Source organism: Bubalus bubalis, chromosome 8 (assembly GCF_019923935.1).
Source record: "Bubalus bubalis isolate 160015118507 breed Murrah chromosome 8, NDDB_SH_1, whole genome shotgun sequence".
Lineage (NCBI taxonomy): Eukaryota > Metazoa > Chordata > Mammalia > Artiodactyla > Bovidae > Bubalus > Bubalus bubalis.
The window spans coordinates 104,784,560-104,807,698 of NC_059164.1; the positions used below are offsets into that span (position 1 = coordinate 104,784,560).

General features: G+C 40.3%; 1 protein-coding gene across 2 annotated transcripts in view; it reads left to right on the forward strand.

Moving 5' to 3' along the window:
• The window catches only part of LOC102411245 (probable maltase-glucoamylase 2), a 99,357-nt gene that overhangs the window by 15,987 nt on the left and 60,231 nt on the right, over positions 1–23,139 (forward strand). For both annotated transcript variants that reach the window (XM_044946978.2, XM_025291693.3), the window contains exons 4-15: positions 3,043–3,166; positions 3,271–3,380; positions 3,688–3,842; positions 4,654–4,825; positions 7,683–7,782; positions 9,377–9,489; positions 10,921–11,046; positions 12,967–13,098; positions 13,190–13,288; positions 14,760–14,873; positions 15,458–15,542; positions 21,235–21,352. In XM_044946978.2, the coding sequence (XP_044802913.2) occupies positions 3,043–3,166; positions 3,271–3,380; positions 3,688–3,842; positions 4,654–4,825; positions 7,683–7,782; positions 9,377–9,489; positions 10,921–11,046; positions 12,967–13,098; positions 13,190–13,288; positions 14,760–14,873; positions 15,458–15,542; positions 21,235–21,352 (1,448 nt within the window). The remainder of the gene's footprint in view (positions 1–3,042; positions 3,167–3,270; positions 3,381–3,687; positions 3,843–4,653; positions 4,826–7,682; positions 7,783–9,376; positions 9,490–10,920; positions 11,047–12,966; positions 13,099–13,189; positions 13,289–14,759; positions 14,874–15,457; positions 15,543–21,234; positions 21,353–23,139) is intronic.

A 23,139-nucleotide genomic window follows, 5' to 3' on the forward strand; every position in this document is an offset into this window, starting at 1 on the left:
TCTTTTCACCCCTTTTGGAATCTTCTAGCTGAATGTTGCTCTGTGAGTCCATTGGTCACTTGACTTACCCTTTCTACTTCCATTTATTTATCTTTGTGTATTATGTTCTTGGATAATCTTAAATTGAATTAAAACTATTTTCTTGCCTTGATGCTTCTTTCTTTTATTGTTTCCTTTTTGTTATTCAGTACAAATACTGAATTTTAAAACTTGCTGTTAGATATCTTCACTTTCAACACTATTTATTGCTTTTCTTAATGGAAGCAACTGCTGTGTGCCTGTGTCTGAAGGTAGTAATTATATTTATTTTGAAGGCTAATAATATTTTTTCTATCAACTGCTTCCTCCAATTTGTTTATTAAGTTTGGTCCCTTCCTATCATGACCAGTTCAGTCACTCAGTTGTGTCTGACTCTTTGCAACTCCATGGACTGCAGCATGCTAGGCTTCCCTGTCCATCACCAGTTCCTAGAGCTTACTCAAACTCATGTCCATTGAGTTGGTGATGACATCCAACCATCTCATCCTCTGTCATCCCTTCTCCTCCTGCCTGCAATCTTTCCCAGCATCAGGGTGTTTTCAAATGAGTCTGTTCTTCGCATGATGTGGCCAAAGTATTGCAGTTTCAGCTTCAGCATCAATCCTTCCAATGAATATTCAGGACTGATTTCCCTTAGGATAGATTGGTTGCATCTCCTTGAAGTCCAAGGGACTCTTAAGAGTCTTCTCCAACACCACAGTTCAAAAGCATCAATTCTTCAGTGCTCTTTTTTGGGCTCCAAAATCACTGCAGATGGTGACTGCAGCCATGAAATTAAAAGACGCTTGCTCCTTGGAAGAAAAGTTATGACCAACCTAGACAGCATATTAAAAAGCAGAGACATTACTTTGCCAACAAAAGTCTGTCTAGTCAAAGCTATGGTTTTTCCAGTAGTCATGTATAGATCATGATGTTAATTTCTCTCAAATGTCGGGTGGCTTGACTGTCATCTTTGTATTTCATTATCTATGACTGCCTGCCCTATTTGCCTTAGCTCATGCTGAGAATTGAGGAGGAGAGGGCTGCTGGAGAGAAAAATGGATACTTATCTTGGGGTGGTGATGGTGGCCTGTGTGGGGGCAGTTTATTAGCTGCTGCGTTGCCATACCTTCTGGCTCCCAGCATGTCTCCTCACACCCTTACTCAATTGCTCAGTTGTGTCTGACCCTTTGTGACCCCATGGACTACAGGCCACCAGGCTCCTCTGTCTATGGAATTTTCCAGGCAAGAATACTGCAGGAGTTGTCATTTCCTCCTCCAGAGGGATCTTCCTGATCCAAACCTATGTCTCCAGCACTCCAGTCGTGCATTGGCAGGCAGATTCTTACCACTGAGCCACCTGGGAAGCTCCCTCAGTCCCTTAACCTATGAATAAACGCTTCAGGGTGCCCACCCATTAGCAGGAGCTAACCAGTAGCTGTGAGAGCTTCCCAATTAATCATCCAAGGCTACATCCCAGATTTCTCTTCCACTTCTCCACACCTACCCAGCTTGGAGCAGTTCTTTTTCTTCTCTTGTGTTTTAAGCTATAAATATGCGTTTTCCTTAGAGTTGATAAAGTTGATTTTCTGTGTTTCAGGAATTTCATAACTTTTCTGGTCTGCTGTACTGAACTATATTTTGCTGTTTTACAATGGATTTGTAATTTCTTTCTTAATGATACTTCTGTCAATTCATGTAGAATCAGTTGGGTGGAGAGGTGAATACCTGTGCTTATTTCAACATTTTTGTTCAACTTGCCATCCATTTAATTTATTATAGCAAAACAAATTTTTATGTAAATTAATCTATCATTGAAACATGTATATTATCATATGTGAAACAGATTGCCAATCCAGGTTTGATGCATGAGCCAGGGTGCTCAGGGCTGGTGCACTGGGATGACCCTGAGGGATGGAATGGGGAGGGAGGTGGGAGGGGGGTTCAGGATGGGGAACACATGAAAAAGAAAATTTGTAGGAACTTTAGAAAATACATCTCACCAAATGATAGTAATTTTTAAAAAATCTATAATCAAGCCACTGTGAAAAACCAAGTATGGTTTATTTTTACCTTGTGGACACTGTAAATTTGTTTGACATCACTGTCTATCCTAGTTTGATCTTAACTTTCTCTGTGTTCCTTTGCTTTACTTTTCTTACTTCTTAGAAATGCATTTCTTCATGCCGTGTGCATGCTAAGTCACTTCAACTGTGTTCAACTCTGTCTCCTCCGTCCATGGGATTCTCCAGCCAAGAATACTGGAGTGGGTTGCCGTGCCCTCCTCCAGGGGATTTTCCCAACCCTGGGATCCAACCCAATCTCTTATGTCTCACCAGCATTGGCAGGCGGGTTCTTTACCACTAGCGCCACTTGGGAATCCACATATTGTTAGCTATTTCCATGACTCTTCCTCGTGAGAAAGTCCATAGTGCTTGGTCCAGCATTCAACTCACTGTTGGTATGGATACTGTGAGCCTCCAGTCTCATTTCTCTCCCTTGGTATTCTTGGCACAATGAACTTACAGATTTACTGAGTCTCTTGTGCATTGCTGCTTTCTCTGCTTGGAGTCCTGCTCTGCTGGTCATGTGTCTAACCCCTCCTAGTGAATTAGGGCTGGACTTTCCTTTCACTTACCTGGAATCCCACCCTACACCCACCCCCACCCCAGTCTTCTAGGCTGGACATTGTGGCTGGTGTGTGTGTCCCCTCAGCCCCTGGGCACACCATTGCAGCACTCATCATATTGTAAGTACCTGGATTTACAAGTAGATTGTGAGTTTGCTAAGGGCAAGAACTGGGTCTTATTTATCTGTATTATTATTAACAGTTCCTTGTTGAGTAGGTAATACATGTATATTGGATGGCTGGATAAATGTATGAATAAAAGAAGAATAAATATATGACTGAATGGAATTGTGCCCCATCAGAAATTCTTCTTGGAGTAAAATTTGTTGCAAATAAATAGATGACTAGTATTTTCCTTCATTTCATGTAATGCTCATTCTGTGATGTTGTTATAGGATGTCTGCAGACAGAGATATAAGTGCTGCTGGAAACCTGTGCCAGATACTGCCATCCCCTGGTGCTTCTTCCCCAGGAACTGGGGCTACGAAATCAGCAATTTGGTTGAAAATACAAGCACAAGTGAGCACTGCTCTAATGTTGCCCCCGGGATCACTTTATATGGACCAGATAAGTTAACTGCAAAATAAAGACCAAATACTTCTCTCTCCTTCCTTGACCTCTAGAGTATGCTGCCCAGTTGAGAAGGCTGCCATCACCATCTCTGTTTGGATATGATGTAATCGACACCCTCTTCACAGCTGAATATCAGACATCCAATCGTTTCCATTTTAAGGTTAGCTTGATAGTTATCACTGAAGATATCTCTGCAGAGAGCGGAGCCTCCATGCTGGGTTCAGATCATTCTCCTTTATAAGCTCTGAAGGCAGGAGGTGCCTTTGATTCCATCTGCAGGAATTTCCTGATAGGATGGACAGACTGATGTTTATTTGATGGGGGACTCGTGATTTTTTTAATTTCCTTTTCAAATCAGGAAACCCAGGGTCAAGAATTAGAAGCTGTCATTACTGGGGGTTATTTGAGAGTGAAAATTTTTGTAGAAGCTCTAAAAGGAAGTCTCCTTTCTGTTTTCCGTCTGACAGGTCACTGATTTCAATAACATGCGCTATGAAGTCCCCCATGAAAATGTTAAGCTCTTTGATGAGAATGCTGATGCTTCCAATTTGAGCTATCATCTAGAAGTCATTCACAAACCGTTCAGCATCAAGATAATGAGGACCAGCAATAAAAGAGTCTTGTGAGCTTTTCAACCTTCTTTGTGTACCTTTGAATATATGTCCCAGTGAGTGGCATTCATTCTGACTTAATTGCAGGTAGTTGAAGAGATGAGTATGACTTGGGAAAATGTTTGAACCTCAAAAATGTCAAAGCTTTTACTGTAAATCATTAACACTGGTAATCTGTCATGATCACAGAACAAAGAATACTGAGATGTAATGTGCTCATTTGCTCAGTTATGTAAATACCCTTGTGATTCATGTATGTTTTAAAAGTGGTAACATTATTCTTTTAGATTACCATTTACGCTGGAACTCAACTTCACTATTTATCATTCCAAAGTATTATTTCCTGAAAAACTTACCAATAAGCACCTATCAGCAGCTTAAACTTAAACCAGAAATTGTACTGTAGAAAATATAAGGATAATAATGTCAGTGAAATCTATGCAATCTTGTCACACGTGATTTACCACTCAGCTGTGTGATCCTAGGCAAATTACCTCACCTCCTCAGTCTCCGTTTCCTTGGAATCAAAACAGCCACTGTTGCTATGTGTGCTGAGATGCTATTTACAAAGCATCCAGAGTGGTGCCTGGCAGGACGCTGATGGAAGTAGATGGATGGGGTTGCATTGAATAGCTGACCTCATATCTCCAAGGCTGTGCTCCTTGAGAATCAAAGAATCGGAGACACCCTAAAAAGGGCCTTCAAAGGTAGCATATAAGAAGATGGTGGTAATACCTGAAACAGCTGTTCCCCGAGTGGACAGGCAGGGAAGCAGAGAGATTGCTGGCACAGAGAGCTCTTACTCCATGGCCCTTTCTCCAGGTTGGACACCAGCATTGGGCCGCTCCAGTTTGCCCAGCAGTACCTGCAGCTCTCCATGCGACTGCCCAGTGCCAACGTGTATGGGCTGGGTGAACACGTGCACCGGCAGTACCGCCACAACATGACCTGGAAGACCTGGCCCATCTTCACCCGGGACGCCACCCCTACCGAGGTGAGGTTCCCAGCCTCCTGCCGATGGCTCACAGCAAGCAACGCCTGCTCTTCTTTTCAGGAAGTAACCTACAAAGTAAAGTAGACCATCAAGTAATGTAACCTACGAAGTTACATTGATATTTTGCCCAGTTTATATAGATCTGTTTGTGTTGAAGAATATTTGTTCATAAGGTTTATAAACTCACAATCAGTCACATACAGATTTTGGAAAGCATCTAACTTTTAAAGGAAAATATAGTTTTTTATGAGAAAGTTTTCTTATTTATTTATGGCTGCACTGCATGGCATTGGTGAAGGAAATAACAACCCACTCCAGTGTTCTTGCCTGGAGAATCCCAGGGACGGGGGAGCCTGGTGGGCTGCCGTCTATGGGGTCGCACAGAGTTGGACATGACTGAAGTGACTTAGCAGCAGCAGCAGCACTGGATGGTATGTGGGATCTTAGTTTCCCCACCAGGGGTCAAACCTGTACCCCTGCAATGGAAGCTTGGAATCTTAACCACTGGACTGCCAGGGAAGTCCTAAAGGAAAATATAATTTAATGATTATATTATAGCTTAATGTATACTAGAAAAAACATCTGCAAAATACCTTTGTTTGTCTTCAGTAACTGAGTAGTGTCTAGGGAAAAGCTTCAGCAGGGGCCATTCTCAGTAGAACTTTGTAGACTAAAAAAAAATGCCTCTTTTGGCTGCTTTGTCCTGCTGATTGATGTGTATTCCAGAGATAGTGATGTTGGCACCACCTGGGAGCTTGTTAGAGAAATGCAGAACCTCAGGCCTTAGCCCAGACCTACGAATCAGAACCTGCATTTCAACAAGACCCACAAGTGAATCGCATGCACATTAAAATGGGAGAAAAGCTGGTTTAGAGCAGTAACTTATTTGTAATACAGGAGCCCTTCCTCCATCCCTTTCTCCCTTCCTCCATCCCTCTCTCCCTTCCTTTCTCCTCCCTTTCTCCCCTTCCCTTTCTTTTCTCTTTCTTATCTTCCCTCATCCCCTCCACCTCTCCTTCTTTCTTCTTAATATTTTTAAAAACATAGCCTGTTTTCTCTCCAAGTGAAGCTTCCCTGATGGCTCAGTTGGTAAAGAGTCTGCCTGCAGTGTGGGAGACCCAGGTTCGATCCCTGGGTGGGGAAGATCCCCTGGAAAAGGAAATGGCAACCCACTTCTATTCTTGCCTGGAGAATCCCATGGACAGAGGAGCCTGGTGGGCTGCAGTCCATGAGGTCACAAAGAGTCAGACACGACTGAGTGACTAATACTTTCACTTTCTTTCTATCCAAGCACTGATGTCATGAGTCTTCCTGGCTATAATTTCAAAACCAGCCTAATTTTGCATAGGCCTACTGGCCTTCTGTCCTTTGCATATCATGCTCACTCTCTTTCTCCTCATCTCCTGGAATTTACTGTGATCAGCTCTGTACCAGGGGCTAAGTTTGCCACATCATACCGGGAGCTTTCATTAAGCTTTCTGTGTGTTATAATCTCAATATCTTCTATTCTTATAGCACTTACATTTATACACAGTCTCTCTTTTTATATCAGTGCTCATCACAGCCTTGTGAGTGATTCAGTATCCTTTTTAAAATTTTAAACTTTTGTATGTTATTTATAGAAAAGTTGGAAAATAGACATAAAGAAGAAATTCAAAATTGCTCATCATATTCTCTTCTTCTGCCAGCATTTTATTGTGTGTTGTTGCCAATATTTTCCAATTAAAAAATAATTTGATGGTTGTTGTTGTTTAGTCGCTCAGTCGTGTTCTGCTCTTTGAGACCCCATGGACTGCAGCACACCAGGCTTCCCTGGCCTTCACCAGTCTTCCCTGTCTTTCACCATCTCCTGGAGTTTGCTCAAACTCATGCCTGTTGAGTCAGTGATGCCATCCAACCGTCTCATCCTCTGTCGTCCCCTTCTCCTCCTGCCTTCTATCTCTCCCAGCATCAGGGTTCTTTTCTAATGAGTCAGCTCTTTGAATCAGGTGGCCAAAGTATTGAAGCTTTAGCTTTAGCATTAGCCCTTCCAATGAATATTCAGGTTGATTTCCTGGAGATATGATTTATAACATATTTATCTGTTTAGTGTACAGTTTAATAACTTTATAATTTAATAGCTTTAGTTTCAGTGTACAATTTAATAATTTACTGAGTTGTGCAACCGTCATCATAATCCAGTTTCAGAACATTTTCGTTACCCCAGTAGGATCCTCCTTCTCTTTTAGATTTAATCCCATCCCTATCCCAGTTGCCTACTCCAGCCCCAGTCACTAATCTGCTTTCTGTCTGGATAGATTTGACTTTGTTGGATGTTTTACATGAATAGAATTGTGTAATATGTGGTCTTTTGTGTCTGTTCTTTTCACTTACCATAGCGTTTACAAGGTTGATGAGACTTCCCAGGTGGTCCCGTGGTTAGGACTCTGCGCGTCCACTGCAGGGGGGCACAAGTTCAATCCCTGATTGGGGAACTAAGATCCCACATGCTGCACAATGTGGTCAAATAAGTAAAATTAAATTAAAAAAAATTCTTTCAGAAAATAAGTTTGGCCTGGCTGGGTCAAAAAGAAAACAACCAAAAAAAGAAAAATCATTTATGAGGTTGACACTTGTATCATGAATCAGTATTTCAGTTCTTATTTATTACTAATAGCATTCCATTGGATGGATATACCATATTTTGTCTATCCATTTGCCTGTTGATGTTACCATTGCAAAACCTTTTTGGTACAGTATTAAACTACATCAAATGTTGACAGAGTATCTATTGTGCATGGCTTTTGATTTTATTTTAGGATGAGTAAAAATGCTTTCAACAGGTTCTACCATTATTTCTTTTTATTTTTGTTGTCAGGGCATGATTAATCTATATGGAGCTCACACGTTCTTCTTGTGCCTAGAAGACACCAGCGGCTTCTCTTTCGGGGTTTTTCTGATGAACAGTAACGCCATGGGTAGGAAACATCTCATTCTCTTGGCAGCAATATGTCTTGGAAAGCTGCTTTTATAAAAATGGTTTTCATAGTGAGATCATTGTTTAAAGTTGAAGGTATTAATATATTGGACCTACAATATACTTCTATAGAAACTGAAACTCAAACATAGATTAACCTGTTTACAAATCCAGTTCATCTGGAAGCTATTTTCATTGAAAACTGATTCAGGGTTCTCTATTGATGCAATGTTACCCATAATATTTTATAGATAATAGACTCCACTGATAGACACCTTCCAAAGATACCTGTGGATTTAAACATCAAACTATGCTGTCTGTTTGTATACAACAAGGCTGTGTTTGGTAGGGTTTCTCATAGGCCACCCCATCTGCCTCTAGTTTCTGCACTAATGGTACTAGAATAAGAGTTCATTTTTATTTTTTAACTGTAAGCTCATCTAATAAGGTTTTAAAAACTTTTCCTTCAGGCTAAATCACTCACAGATCCCAGGCATTTGTATTTTTATATGGTCAGATTAGAACAGATTTTGTCCTTCTTTCTCTTAAAAAATAAATTCATTAGTATTTTATTCATTTAATATTTTGATATTCTGGTGAACTGAATATTTTGATGAACTTATGAATTGATATTTTGATGAGCTGAATGTTTTGATGAACTGATGAATGATATTTTGATGATGAATATTTTGATGAACTGAAGAGCCTCTTGATGAAAGTGAAAGGGGAGTGAAAAAGCTGGCTTAAAACTCAATATTCAAAAAGTGAAGATCATGGCATCCAGTCCCATCACTTCATGGCAAATAGATGGGGAAACAATGGAAATAGTGACAGACTTCATTTTCTTGGACTTCAAAATCACTGCAGATGGTGACTGCAGCCATGAAATTAAAAGACACTTGTTCCTTGGAAGAAAAGCTATGAAAAACCTAGATTGCATATTAAACAATAAAGATATTATTTTGCCAACAAAAGTCCATCTAGTCAAAGCTATGGTTTTTCCAGTAGTCATGTATGGATGTGACAGTTGGACTATAAAGAAAGCTGAGCCCTGAAAAATTGATGCTTTTGAACTGTGGTGTTGGAGTAGACTCTTGAGAGTCCCTTGGACTGGAAGGAGATCCAACCAGTCCATCCTAAAGGAAATCAGTTCTGAATATTCATTGGAAGGACTGATGCTGAAGCTGAAAGTCCAATACTTTGGCCAAATGATGCAAAGAACTGACTCAATGGAAAAGACCCTGATGCTAGGAAAGATTGAAGGCAGGAGAAGGGGACAACAGAGGATGAAATGGTTGGATGGTATCACCGACTAGATGGGTGTGAGTTTGAGCAAGCTCCGGGAGTTGGTGATGGGCAGGGAAGCCTGGTGTGCAGCAGTCCATGGGGTTGCAAAGAGTTATTAGACTGAGTGGCTGAACTGAACTGAGTATTTTGATAAACTTCAGCAATCATCCAAAGAAAAGAACATGTGTGATTTTCAACTCTTTAAAAATGAGACTGAGCCTGTTTTGGATAACTCAGGCATTCATATTCCAGAGATGGGTATATTTTCAACTATAACATTCTAAGAACTCTTATCTTACTGCTTTCAGAGGTCACCCTTCAGCCCGCTCCTGCCGTCACTTACCGCACGATCGGGGGTATTCTTGACTTCTATGTGTTCCTGGGAAATACTCCAGAACAAGTGGTTCAGGAATACCTGGAGGTACGGGCTTGGTGTTTAGATAATTAAAAGGTCACATGGAGTTGGACACGACTGCAGCAACATAGCATGCCCACATGCACACACAATCATTATTTATTGCTGTTATCGCATACATTCATTATAAATTAACAGGAGAACAATTAAAATTGTGAGTGAATTATGGATTCCGAATGCTGGGACTGCAAGTCTTTCATTAGCTGGAAGCATGTTCGTTTGTTTGGCTGTACCAGATCTCAGTTGTGTAATATGGAATCTAGTTCCCTGAACAGGGGTTGAGTCTGGGTCTTCTGCATTGGGAGCTCAGCGTCTTAGCCATGGGATCACCGGGAAAGTCCCAGCTGTTCATTTGTTTTGATGCACATTTATTGAGTGCCTTCTACATGCTGAAGAGGCACTGTGCAAGGCTTGAGAAATGCAAAACTAAGTTAGCTGCCATCCTGTTCCTGTTTTCAAGGAGCTCATAGTCCATCTTTGTATGATGAATCATTCCAAAGATAAGATCTAAGGCCACAGATCAGCAAAATCTATTCATTCATTCAACAAATAAAAAAATTAGTGAAAAGAAACTACCTTAAAAGAACTGTGCTACTTATTTTCAGTTCAAGCTGTAGGGCAGGAAGGAACTTTAGACATCATTTAGCCTAAACTTTCTATGCTACAGACGAAAAGCATCAGGTACAGAAAAATGAGGAGATTTGTTCAAGATGGCACAATTTATAATAACAGAGGAGAAATATAACAAAGGCTGAAATAATAGCAATAGGAAACACCTTATAATTAGTGCTACTAATAAGATGCATATACACTGCATGGGGACTCAGAGGCGTGAGAGAGCCTCCCTGCTGAGGCGACTCTTATAAGGAAGGACAAGACAGTGGCTCTCAGGGAACATTTAAGACAGAGCTGTTTGTGAGATCTTCTCAGAATGTTGGCTTGAGCAACTTATAGAATTGGATTTTAAACATAGTCCATTATTTCTTCATCCATCCCATTCGGTATTAGTCCTGATGCTTTATGCCTAGCACTTATTGCTGTCTGAAATTAGACACTGATATGACAGCAGGAATCACTTTTGCTGTATGCCACTATATCCCAAGTGCCTTGTTAATCCTTTGCCACAATATCAACACTTAGAAAAGATTCACTGAGTGAATGAATGTTGCTTCTTTCTTTCCCCCAATATTATATTGTGATTCAAGCATTACCTGCAAATCCCACTGTTTTCTGATGTTGCTGTTGTCAGGAATACATTTAGGCAGTTAGGTGAGCTGTAGAATTTTGCAAATTGCCCTAGGAGGTTACTCTTGGCTTCAGCATTTTTAGATCTGAGGGCTTAAGAGAAAATGAAGTGAAGGGAGTATTTTCTGTGTCAGACGTGGTGCTACAGTGTGTATTCTAAATGCTTAGACACTTCTTTATTTATCTTTTCAGCTTGTTGGACGACCATTCTTGCCTCCCTACTGGAGTCTTGGGTTCCAGCTTAGTCGCAGGAATTATGGTGGCATTGATGGATTGAAAAATGTTGTAAACCGAACTCGTGAAGCTGAGATCCCATATGTAAGTTGGAACTTCTCTTATCAACTTAGAAGAACTTCATATGTTTTGGAGTATGTAGTAGGTTGGAGGAAAAATAGCATCTGGAATCCAAGAGCATATCAACAAAGCCCCAGTCGACCCCCACAGACTCATGCACCCATGACTTTGGGAAATGTCACTTAACCCCTTCACATTTCAATCTTCTCATTAAGAATAACACCTATTTCTCATAGGATGGTATGCAAACACAAAACATACACATGCATGAGAGTTTGGTTAATTAAAGTTCTATGCTTTTGTTATTTATCTTTGTTAATTATTACTCTGGCAGTTTTAGGGCAAAAAGACCAATTTCTCCTCTTATCATCTATTCTAGTTCTATGTTTAGGCTCCAAGTTAGAACATGGTTATAACATTACTAATATACTCATTCAAACACACTTTATTTTTTTTTTTATTATTATTATTATTTTTTTAATTTTATTTTATTTTTAAACTTTACATAACTGTATTAGATTTGCCAAATATCAAAATGAATCCGCCACAGGTATACATGTGTTCCCCATCCTGAACCCTCCTCCCTCCTCCCTCCCCATTCCATCCCTCTGGGTCGTCCCAGTGCACCAGCCCCAAGCATCCAGTATCGTGCATCAAACCTGGACTGGCATCTCATTTCATACATGATATTTTACATGTTTCAATGCCATTCTCCCAAATCTTCCCACCCTCTCCCTCTCCCACAGAGTCCATAAGACTGTTCTATACATCAGTGTCTCTTTTGCTGTCTCGTACACAGGGTTATTGTTACCATCTTTCTAAATTCCATATATATGCGTTAGTATACTGTATTGGTGTTTTTCTTTCTGGCTTACTTCACTCTGTATAATAGGCTCCAGTTTCATCCACCTCATTAGAACTGATTCAAATGTATTCTTTTTAATGGCTGAATAATACTCCATTGTGTATATGTACCACAGCTTTCTTATCCATTCATCTGCTGATGGACATCTAGGTTGCTTCCATGTCCTGGCTATTATAAACAGTGCTGCGATGAACATTGGGGTACTCGTGTCTCTTTCCCTTCTGGTTTTCTCAGTGTGTATGCCCAGCAGTGGGATTGCTGGATCATAAGGCAGTTCTATTTCCAGTTTTTTAAGGAATCTCCACACTGTTCTCCATAGTGGCTGTACTAGTTTGCATTCCCACCAACAGTGTAAGAGGGTTCCCTTTTCTCCACACCCTCTCCAGCATTTATTACTTGTAGACTTTTGGATCGCAGCCATTCTGACTGGTGTGAAATGGTACCTCATAGTGGTTTTGATTTGCATTTCTCTGATAATGAGTGATGTTGAGCATCTTTTCATGTGTTTGTTAGCCATCTGTATGTCTTCTTTGGAGAAATGTCTATTTAGTTCTTTGGCCCATTTTTTGATTGGGTCATTTATTTTTCTGGAGTTGAGCTGTAGGAGTTGCTTGTATATTCTCGAGATTAGTTGTTTGTCAGTTGCTTCATTTGCTATTATCTTCTCCCATTCTGAAGGCTGTCTTTTCACCTTGCTAATAGTTTCCTTTGGTGTGCAGAAGCTTTTAAGGTTAATTAGGTCCCATTTGTTTATTTTTGCTTTTATTTAGAGAACTTGTTTTATGTCAAGCATCCAAGTTCTCAAGTTACAGGGATGAACAAGACCCAGTCCCTACCTCAAGTTCTTCTCAATTCCTCATGACACGCTTCTATTGGTATGAAAAGGCAAACCTGCAATCTGAGAGTGCTGGTATCTTTCAGAAAGAGTTTCTTTACTTCTAGAATATAGCCAAGTCTGGACAGTTCTGGAATTGTTAAGAACTATGGCTTCAGTTTTAATCATCAAGAACCAGAGCTATAATATCTTCCATCAGCATGATCCTATTTCTCAGTTCTAATTGGCCAGCACTGTCTTTCAGGATGTCCAGTACTCTGATATAGACTACATGGATGAAAAGAAGGATTTCACTATTGATGGAGTGGCTTTCTGTGGTCTCTCAGGTTTTGCCAAAGAGTTACATGAAAATGGACTGAAATATGTAATTATTATGGTATGTTCAAACACTTATTCTGTTGCCTAATTTTTCCTTTCAAAGTGGAAAAAGTTACTAAACAGTACTTATTATTATATTCACTTATTAGAATCCTGGCATCTTAAATAACTCTGACTACCAGCCTTATGTGAATGGAAGCAGAAAGAGAGTGTGGATCTTGGGGGACAAAGGCTTTGTTGTTGGGCAGGTAATTTCTCAAGAAAATTGGAGTAATCACAATCATTTTGGGAAATTTGTACTTTTGGTATGAAGATGAGTAGGTAGAAAACAAGTTACAGTATCACTACTGTTTTAGCGGGTCTCTTTATTATTACTTTTAGATCAGTAGATGGAATAATAGAATGATTAAAATTCTGAAGGATTTTTTAGTTGAAATATATATATATATATAAATAATATGTATAAGTTTAAAGTATATAACAGGTTGATTTGACCCGTTTATATAGTGCAATGTAACGGCTGTTGTAGTAATAATTAGTATTTCTATCACTTCATATATTATGATTTTTTTATTGTGGTGGGAAAAACAGAGCTAGTCTAATTAAAAAGCTATATCCTGACTCTCCAGTACTACAGATGACTGAGAAGAAATATTTTTTAGGATTTATTTGTTTATTCTATTTTTTGGCTGTGGTGAGTCTTCGTAGCTTTGCTCGGACTTTAGTTGCAGTGAGTTGGGGCTACTCTTTGTTGCGGTATGACTTCCACTGACCAACAAATAACACGAATCATTTGATCTAGGATGTTGGCAGAGGTAGTCATAGTGGGGGTGGTTGGGGTTCATTATAAAGGCATGCAGTTAGAATAAAGTTTGCTGGCCCTGCTCTGGGTGGAATGTTGCTGCAAGAGACTTCTTTGCCACATGTCTATCCCAAGGCCCCCAAATTATCTCTAAGTATGATCTGCTATCATCACCTAAAACGAAGGACCAGGAGTTCAGTCCACTTAAAGGAAGGACTGCAAGCTCTTATCTTGAGTTTTAAGAAGCTTCTGCATTATAAATATATATAAATTGTATACATTATATTACTTGAGCATAAAATTGTCCCTAAATTACAATCTATACATTTGCTGGGGAAATGAGCAAGAAAGTATGCACAAAAGCTTATATCTCATAAATTCATAATTTACAATAATTTGGCTATAGCTGTATCTTTGTGCTACTTGTAGAAAAGGTTAAAAGCTGCACTTTGATAGGAATAGATAGGAAGAGAAGATAGGGTGAGAAATAACTGGGCCTGAGTAAGAAGCATGAAATTCACTTAACCACTTAAAAAAGATTGCTTATGTGCTGAAACCAATGTATTAATAACACATTAGAGAAATTTAATCATTCTCTCCTAAAATATTATCTAGTTAGATTTCCAGTATTTTAAACAGTTTTTCTCCCAACTGGCCTGACAATGAAATTTTGCCTTTTTTTAATAGGAAAAAGACATTTGATGGCTTATCTATTTAATGACTTCTTTTTCCTTTCCTTTTTTCTTTCCTTGGCTCTTTGCTCCTATTTTACTATTAAATTTTAGGAAGAGAGTCACAAATTTTGATTCTTAAGTGATAAGATGCATGGGGCTTCTTGTAGAAGACATGGTAGCCAGAAATAAATCCAAAGTGAACCATTGAACAGACTAATTGCCACAGCCTTCCTTCTTCTCTAGGCATATCCTGGTTGGACAGTTTTTCCTGATTTTACTAATCCAGATTGTACTGAGTGGTGGAAAGAGCAGTTCAGTGAATTTTATAAAACTCTGGAGTTTGATGGAGTGTGGATTGTAAGTTGTTATTTCAGGATCAAACTTATTTTGGGAACAAATATTCCAAATTGTGAGATAAACTTTGACTCTGATCTGTAATAAAATAGTTTGCTTGACCTAGTGGTATTTAAAATCCTTTTACTTAATGCTGAATTTATATGCAGTAAGTTAGACTCCTCAAAACTCTGGGAAGTTTAACTCTGGATCTGCCACTAACTGGTTATTTCTTTTTGAGAAAGTCCTTTGTTTTCTCATGGCTTCAGCTTTTACCTCCATTAACTGTATTTTAACTTAAAAAATACAGTTTTATGAGAAGCTATTAATATAATTATTATTGTCACACTGATTTATTAAAATTTAAAATTAATTATTAGAGAATTATTTCATGAGTATCTTTTATTTTTTAGGTGGGGATAGCTGGTGGGGATAGTTCTTTGAAATATAAAAAATTAACTGTTTAGTAAAATCAGGCATCACCTACTTTTAGTCCATATTTAAAGAAGTGGATAGAAAATTTGGGGCTTCTAATTCAGTAAACATTACTCAACAGCTAACTGTGCATCAGTAACCTTTTCCATTTTGTGTATTTTGTGTCTTTGTAGGAAATGGATGAAGTATCTAGCTTTCTACAAAGTTCTGATCAAGAGTGTGAAGTAAACAACTTCAACTTTCCTCCTTTCAAACCTCGTAAGTTTCAACTTGTTTCCTAGTGATGGAGGGATGAGACGTGTTTAAAAGAACCTCAGTAGGACTTGGTGTGGCCAGGAGCAATCTACTTCCTGTTCAAGGGACTCCCCATCCAAACACCCTGACCACCCTGACCACTCTTCTGCTGGAGACCTTACTTCATTGTTTGGTCTCTGATTACCTTTTCGTTGCCATAATCCAAGGGCAAGCACACGGTGGAAGCCATACCTCCTGTAGTTATAGAGTTTTACATACTTCCACCTGTTCATTGTCTCCAAACCCTTCATGCAAGTGGTTCAATGTTAAACTTTATAATCAGAGACTATCAGAATACATTAAGGTACAGATTACCTGCCATTAAAGTAAACCTTTATTTTGTTAACTTTTTTCTTTTTAAAAAAATTGTTTATTTATTTTTGGCTGTGCTGGGTCTTCATTGCTGCGTGCGGGTTTTCTCTAGTTGTGGAGAGCAGAGGTTACTCTCTAGTTGTGGTGCATGGGCTTTTCAATTGCTGTGGTTACCCTTCTTGCAGAACTCAGGCTCTATGAGTTCAGCCTCAGTAGTTGTGGCACACTGGGCTTAGTTGCCCCATTGCATGTGGGATCTTCTTGGACTAGGGACTGAATCCTAGTCTCCTACATTGGCAGACAGATGCTTTACCACTGAGCTACCAGGAAAGCCTTTTTTTAAAAAAAAAAAAGCTCATTAGCAACAGTTTAAAGTATGATTCCTTTTAGGTCCTTCCTATTTTTAAGGCCTTTTCCTAATGAGTTTTCCAATCTCTGATTTTGAAAGAGTGTAAGTGTGTGAGAGAGAGGGGAGGGAGAAACAGTGTTTAATAGATTATGCTGGAATCTGGAAACAAGTGAACATCTCAGTGGATAAACACAAGTTTATTCACGTAATGCTCTCGTGTGGGACGTGTTACTCTCATCCAGCAATGATTCAGGGATCTAGTTACTTCCATGGTCTGTTCTTCCATCCCAGCGTCCTTTGCTTCCAACTTATTGAGTGAAAGAGAGGGTAGAGGGATTCTTATGGACACTCCTGGAAGTGCGGTGTATTTAACATGCTCACATTCCTTTGGCCAGACTCCAGTAACATAGTCTCAGCTTAATGTCAAGTGAAAGTGTGAAATATTCTCCCAGGAAGAGAACACAGGCCTGCTGAGCTGCTGGCCAACTTCTGCCACTTGATTCTGATTTGTCCACTTCATGTGCACCCTCGGACCAGGGTTTAGCCATTTCTTTAGCCCCTTTTGGTCACTGCAGGAGTGGAGAAGTTTTTAGGAAGAGTCTTGACTTTCAACCATTTAACTTTTTGTAAAATCTACTGTTTGCTTCTCTCACTTATTCTTTTTTCTTAATTAAAAATTTTGTTTAGCCATGGTGGGTCTGCATTGCTGCTCTCGGGCTTTCTCTAGGTGCAGTGAGTGGGGTCTACTGTTGAGTGCCTTTCAACGGGTTTCTCATTGTGATGCTTCTCTTGTTGCAGAGCAGGGGCTCCAGGCAGGCGGGCTTCAGTAGTTGTAGGGTGTGGGTGCAGTAGTTGTGGCATACAGGCTTGGTTGCCACACTAAGTAAGTGAGGTCTCCCCAGACCAGGGATCAAACCTGCGTCCTCTGCATTGGCAGGCAGATTCTTAGCCACTGGACCACCCAGGAAGTCTCACTTCTCCCTAGTCTCATCTTCATCCTACTCTGCTCAGTCTATGTTCCCTCAATTTTTCTTTCCACTCTGAATCAGCTTATCACTTTTCCCTTTTAATCTCTTGATTTTTTTCTTGGCCAAAACCAAGTGTTTTCCTTTACAGAAAATGGCAGTCCTATTGCCTTCTACCTGCTTCTGTTGAGCACCACATTCTCTACCGGCTGGTGCTTAGTCTCCCTATGTGTATAACCAGCTGCTTTGTCTCGTAACTGGTTTGCTTCTTGGATTTTCAGGACTGGACAGTATATATTAATGTGATAAAGATTTAGGTAAATTAACTTTGACCCTGGGAAAATTTTAGGGTCGTTTCTTATAATTGAAGTCGTCGTGAATCTCATTCCACGATCTGAACTGTGCCAGAAACAGAATTTTCTTTATTTCTGAAAAAACTTTCTGAAACTGTGCCTCGCACTGAGGTCATATGTGCAGACAAGGCTTCATGAAGGAGTGTCCCCAGTCATCAGTCTTCAAGGAGAAGGGAAAAGAAGCAGGTGCATAAATTAGGAGTTTGGGATTAGCAGATACAAATTACTATGTATAAAATAGGTAGCCAACAAAGTCCTACTGAATAACAGGGAATTAGATTCAATATCTTGTAATAAACCATAATGGACACACATATACATATACATACATACACACACATACATATATACACACACACACACACACACACACACATATATATCTGAATCCCTTTGCTGTATACTAGAAATGAATACAATATCATAAATCAACTATATTCAATAAAAGCTAATAAAGAAAATTTTTTAAAAAGGCAATTGCAGATAAGGCAGGAAATACTGAGTATCTTAGGCATGAGAAAGGAAAAATATAGAAATAGTAGTGGTTTCTAGAGGTAAGATCTGAATTCTTATTCATGAAACCACTCCACTCTCTTACCTCACTTTTAAAAGAAAATCTAACTGGGGTGTGAATGTCTACAATATAAAAGTGAAAATGTTCACTGCTGTCATACCTGTTCTCTATTCTTCTTGACAAAATACATGTTGATAAATGCAAGTGCTTTGTTTGTATTTAAACTCAGATGAACCATTGCTCTGAACATGTTTTCTCACTTGCCTAAGTAGCATTCTTTGTGAGCTCATGGAAATGCAGATTAATTTCAATGATCTAGCTCAGGGTAGGCCCAGGTGCCTGTGTGCTCAGTCGTGCCTGACTCTGTGACCCCATGGACTGTAGCCCGCCAGGCTCCTCTGTCCATGGGATTCTCTAGGCAAGAATATTGGAGTGGGTTGCCATTTCCTACTCCAGGGGATCTTCCTGACCCAGGGATAGAACCCACATCTCTGGTGTCTCAGGCATTGGCAGGCAGGTTCTTTAGCACCAAGTCACCTAGGAAGCCCAGGCCCCAAGTAGGAAGTACCATTTCAGATCAGATCAGATCAGACGCTCAGTCGTGTCTGACTCTTTTCCACCCCATAAATCGCAGCACGCCAGGCCTCCTTGTCCATCACCAACTCCCAGAGTTCACTCAGATTCACATTCATCGAGTCAGTCATGCCATCCAGCCATCTCATCCTCTGTCATCCCCTTCTCCTCCTGCCCCCAATCCCTCCCAGCATCAGAGTCTTTTCCAATGAGTCAACTCTTCGCATGAGGTGGCCAAAGTACTGGAGTTTCAGCTTCAGCATCATTCCTTCCAAAGAAATCCCAGGGCTGATCTCCTTCAGAATGGACTGGTTGGATCTCCTTGCAGTCCAAGGGACTCTCAAGAGTCTTCTCCAACACCACAGTTCAAAAGCATCAATTCTTCGGCACTCAGCCTTCTTCACAGTCCAACTCTCACATTCATACATGACCACAGGAAAAACCATAGCCTTGAATAGATGGATCTTTGTTGGCAAAGTAATGCCTCTGCTTTTGAATATGCTATCTAGGTTGGTCATAACTTTCCTTCCAAGGAGTAAGCATCTTTTAATTTCATGGCTGCAGTCACCATCTGTAGTGATTTTGGAGCCCAGAAAAATTAAGTCTGACACTGTTTCCACTGTTTCCCCATCTATTTCCCATGAAGTGATGGGACCGGATGCCATGATCTTTGTTTTCTGAATGTTGAGCCTTAAGCCAACCTTTTCACTCTCCACTTTCACTTTCATCAAGAGGCTTTTGAGTTCCTCTTCACTTTCTGCCATAAGGGTGGTGTCATCTGCATATCTGAGGTTATTGATATTTCTCCCGGCAATCTTGATTCCAGCTTGTGTGTCTTCCAGTCCAGCGTTTCTCATGATGTACTCTGCATAGAAGTTAAATAAACAGGGTGACAATATATAGCCTTGATGAACTCCTTTTCCTATTTGGAACCAGTCTGTTGTTCCATGTCCAGTTCTAACTGTTGCTTCCTGACCTGCATACAAATTTCTCAAGAGGCAGATCAGGTGTTCTGGTATTCCCATCTCTTTCAGAATTTTCCACAGTTGATTGTGATCCACACAGTCAAAGGCTTTGGCATAGTCAATAAAGCAGAAATAGATGTTTTTCTGGAACTCTCTTGCTTTTTCCATGATCCAGCGGATGTTGGCAATTTCTTCTCTGGTTCCTCTGCCTTTTCTAAAACCAGCTTGAACATCAGGAAGTTCACAGTTCACATATTGCTGAAGCCTGGCTTGGAGAATTTTGAGCATTACTTTACTAGCGTGTGAGATGAGTGCAATTGTGCGGTAGTTTGAGCATTCTTTGGCATTGCCTTTCTTTGGGATTGGAATGAAAACTGATCTTTTCCAGTCCTGTGGCCACTGCTGAGTTTTCCAAATTTGCTGGCATATTGAGTGCAGCACTTTCACAGCATCATCTTTCAGGATTTGGAATAGCTCAACTGGAATTCCATCACCTCCACTAGCTTTGTTCGTAGTGATGCTTTCTAAGGCCCACTTGACTTCACATTCCAGGATGTCTGGCTCTAGGTCAGTGATCACACCATCGTGATTATCTGAGTCGTGAAGATCTTTTTTGTACAGTTCTTCTGTGTATTCTTGCCATCTCTTCTTAATATCTTCTGCTTCTGTTAGGTCCATACCATTTCTGTCCTTTATCGAGCCCATCTTTGCATGAAATGTTCTTTTGGTATCTCTGATTTTCTTGAAGAGATCCCTAGTCTTTCCCATTCTTTTCTTTTCCTCTATTTCTTTGCATTGATCACTGAGGAAGGCTTTCTTATCTCTTTTTGCTATTCTTTGGAACTCTGCATTCAGATATTTATATCTTTCCTTTCCTCCTTTGCTTTTCGCTTCTCTTCTTTTCACAGCTATTTGTAAGGCCTCCCCAGACAGCCATTCTGCTTTTTTCATTTCTTTTCCATGGGAATGGTCTTGATCCCTGTCTCCTGTACAATGTCACGAACCTCATTCCATAGTTCATCAGGCACTCTATCTATCAAATCTAGGCCCCTAAATCTATTTCTCACTTCCACTATATAATCATAAGGGATTTGATTTAGGTCATACCTGAATGTTCTAGTGGTTTTCCCTACTTTCTTCAATTTAAGTCTGAATTTGGCAATAAGGAGGTCATGGTCTGAGCCACAGTTAGCTCCTGGTCTTGTTTTTGCTGACTGTATAGAGCTTCTCCATCTTTGGCTGCAAAGAATATAATCAATCTGATTTTGGTGTTGACCATCTGGTGATGTCCCTGTATAGAGCCTTCTCTTGTGTTGTTGGAAGAGGGTGTTTGTTATGACCAGTACATTTTCTTGGCAAAACTCTATTAGTCTTTGCCCTGCTTCATTCCGTATTCCAAGGCCAAATTTGCCTGTTACTCCAGGTGTTTCTTGACTTCCTACTTTTGCATTCCAGTCCCCTATAATGAAAAGGAAGTACCATTTAGGATATTTAAAATCTGGAAAGGATTTTCTCAGGTGGAGACTGTCAGGGAAGGTCAATAACCAGGGAACAAGTGATTGGGTAGCTCTTTTGTTACAGTTGGTGGACAGGGACATGCCTCACAGATGGGTGTTTTCCCACAGGAGTTCTGGACCACTTGCTTTTCGCAAGAACCCTCTGCATGGACACAGAGTTTCATGGGGGCTTTCACTACGATGTCCACAGCTTGTATGGCTACACCATGGCAAGAGCCACAGACTCGTAAGCATGGGTTTCCTCCTAATTCCATCTGGGGAGGTGGGAGGTGAAGGGTTTCTCTTGTCTTTCATCACTATATATTTCAAATATTTTTGTGGTTATAGGCATATGGAAACTCAGATCTTACAGGATACTTAAGAGGTTTTCCTCATAATCCAAGGTTTTTATGCAGGATTATTTTTGATTGGCTTCATTATTTCAAAGATTGGCTTCATTATTTCAGGAACTGCATTATTTTGAAGATACTCAAGAGGTCCCAGTTGGACATTAGTACTTGCTTCAGTCCTATTACTGAATGTACTAAGATCACCACACTAGGGTTGCCTGATTCAGCCAATAAAAATACAGGCTACCCAGTTAAATCTGCACTTGTTGTTATTATTGTTCAGTTGCTCAGTCGTTTCTGACTCTGTGACCCCATGGACTACAGCACACCAGGCTTCTCTGTTCTTCACCATCTCCCAGAGTTTGCTCAGACTCATGTCCATTAAGTCGGTAATGCCATCCAACCATCTTATCCTCTGTCATCCCCTTCTCCTCCTGCTCTCAGTTTTTCCCAACATCAGGGTCTTCTCCAGTGAGTCGACTCTTCACATTAGGTGGCCAAAGTATTGGAGCTTCAGCTTCACCATCAGTCCTTTCAGTGAATATTCAGGGTTGATTTCCTTTAGGATTGACTGCAAGGGACTCTCAAGAGTCTTCTCCAGCACCACAGTTCAAACGTATCAATTCTTCAGCACTCAGCCTTCTTTATGGTCCAGCTCTTACATCTGAACATGACTACTAGAAAAACCATAGGTTTACAATATGATTAATGTGCCAAAATCTTATTATTTATATATATATATATATATATATAAATTTTTTTCTTGCTGGACTGTCAGTTTTTAAGATTAAAAGGGCCCATGGATCCCTAGTGTACAAACTAAAACATACTTGTTGAATGAATAAATGCTGGGCCTGAGGAAGAGAAGGTCAGGATGGGCCCCTGAGGGACGTAATTCTAGAGGCAGAGTCTATGTCGACTTTGTCTTCCAGCACCATTTTGCCATCATGACTTTTTATTAATGCTGAATCATCCAGATCAGAGTAGATCCTTGTCTAGCAAATGAAAAAGTGTTTATTTCAATGAAAGACAAGCTTCAAGAAGGACACACATTTCTGATTTTCTGTCTTGTCTTTTCTGGCTTCTTTTTCACTTTATATACCTTTCATGAGAAATAAACTAGATGAATATGACTCAGTTTCCCCATCTTTGAATGAGAGACTTGGATCAATGTTTTCTATAGCAGCAATAGTGTTAGTCACACAGTTGTGTCCTACTCTTTGTGACCCCATGGACTGCAGCCCACCAAGCTCCTCTGTCCAAAGGATTCTCCAGGCAAGAATACTGGAGGGGGTTGCCATTTCCTCCTCCAGGAGATCTTCTAGACCCAGGGATTGAACCTGAGTCTTTGGCATTTCAGGCAGATTCTTTATTTACTGTCTGACCCACCAGGGAAGCCCATGTTTCCTATGCTGCTTCTGCTGCTAAGTCGCTTCAGTTGTGTCCGACTCTGAGTGACCCCATAGACAGCAGCCCACCAGGCTCCCCCGTCCCTGGGATTCTCCAGGCAAGAACACTGGAGTGGGTTGCCATTTCCTTCTCCAATGCATGAAAGTGAAAAGTGAAAGAGAAGTCGCTCAGTCATGTCCGACTCTTCATGACCCCATGGACTGCGGCCCACCAGGCTCCTCCATCCATGGGATTTTCCAGGCAAGAGTACTGGAGTGGGGTGCCATTGATAGTA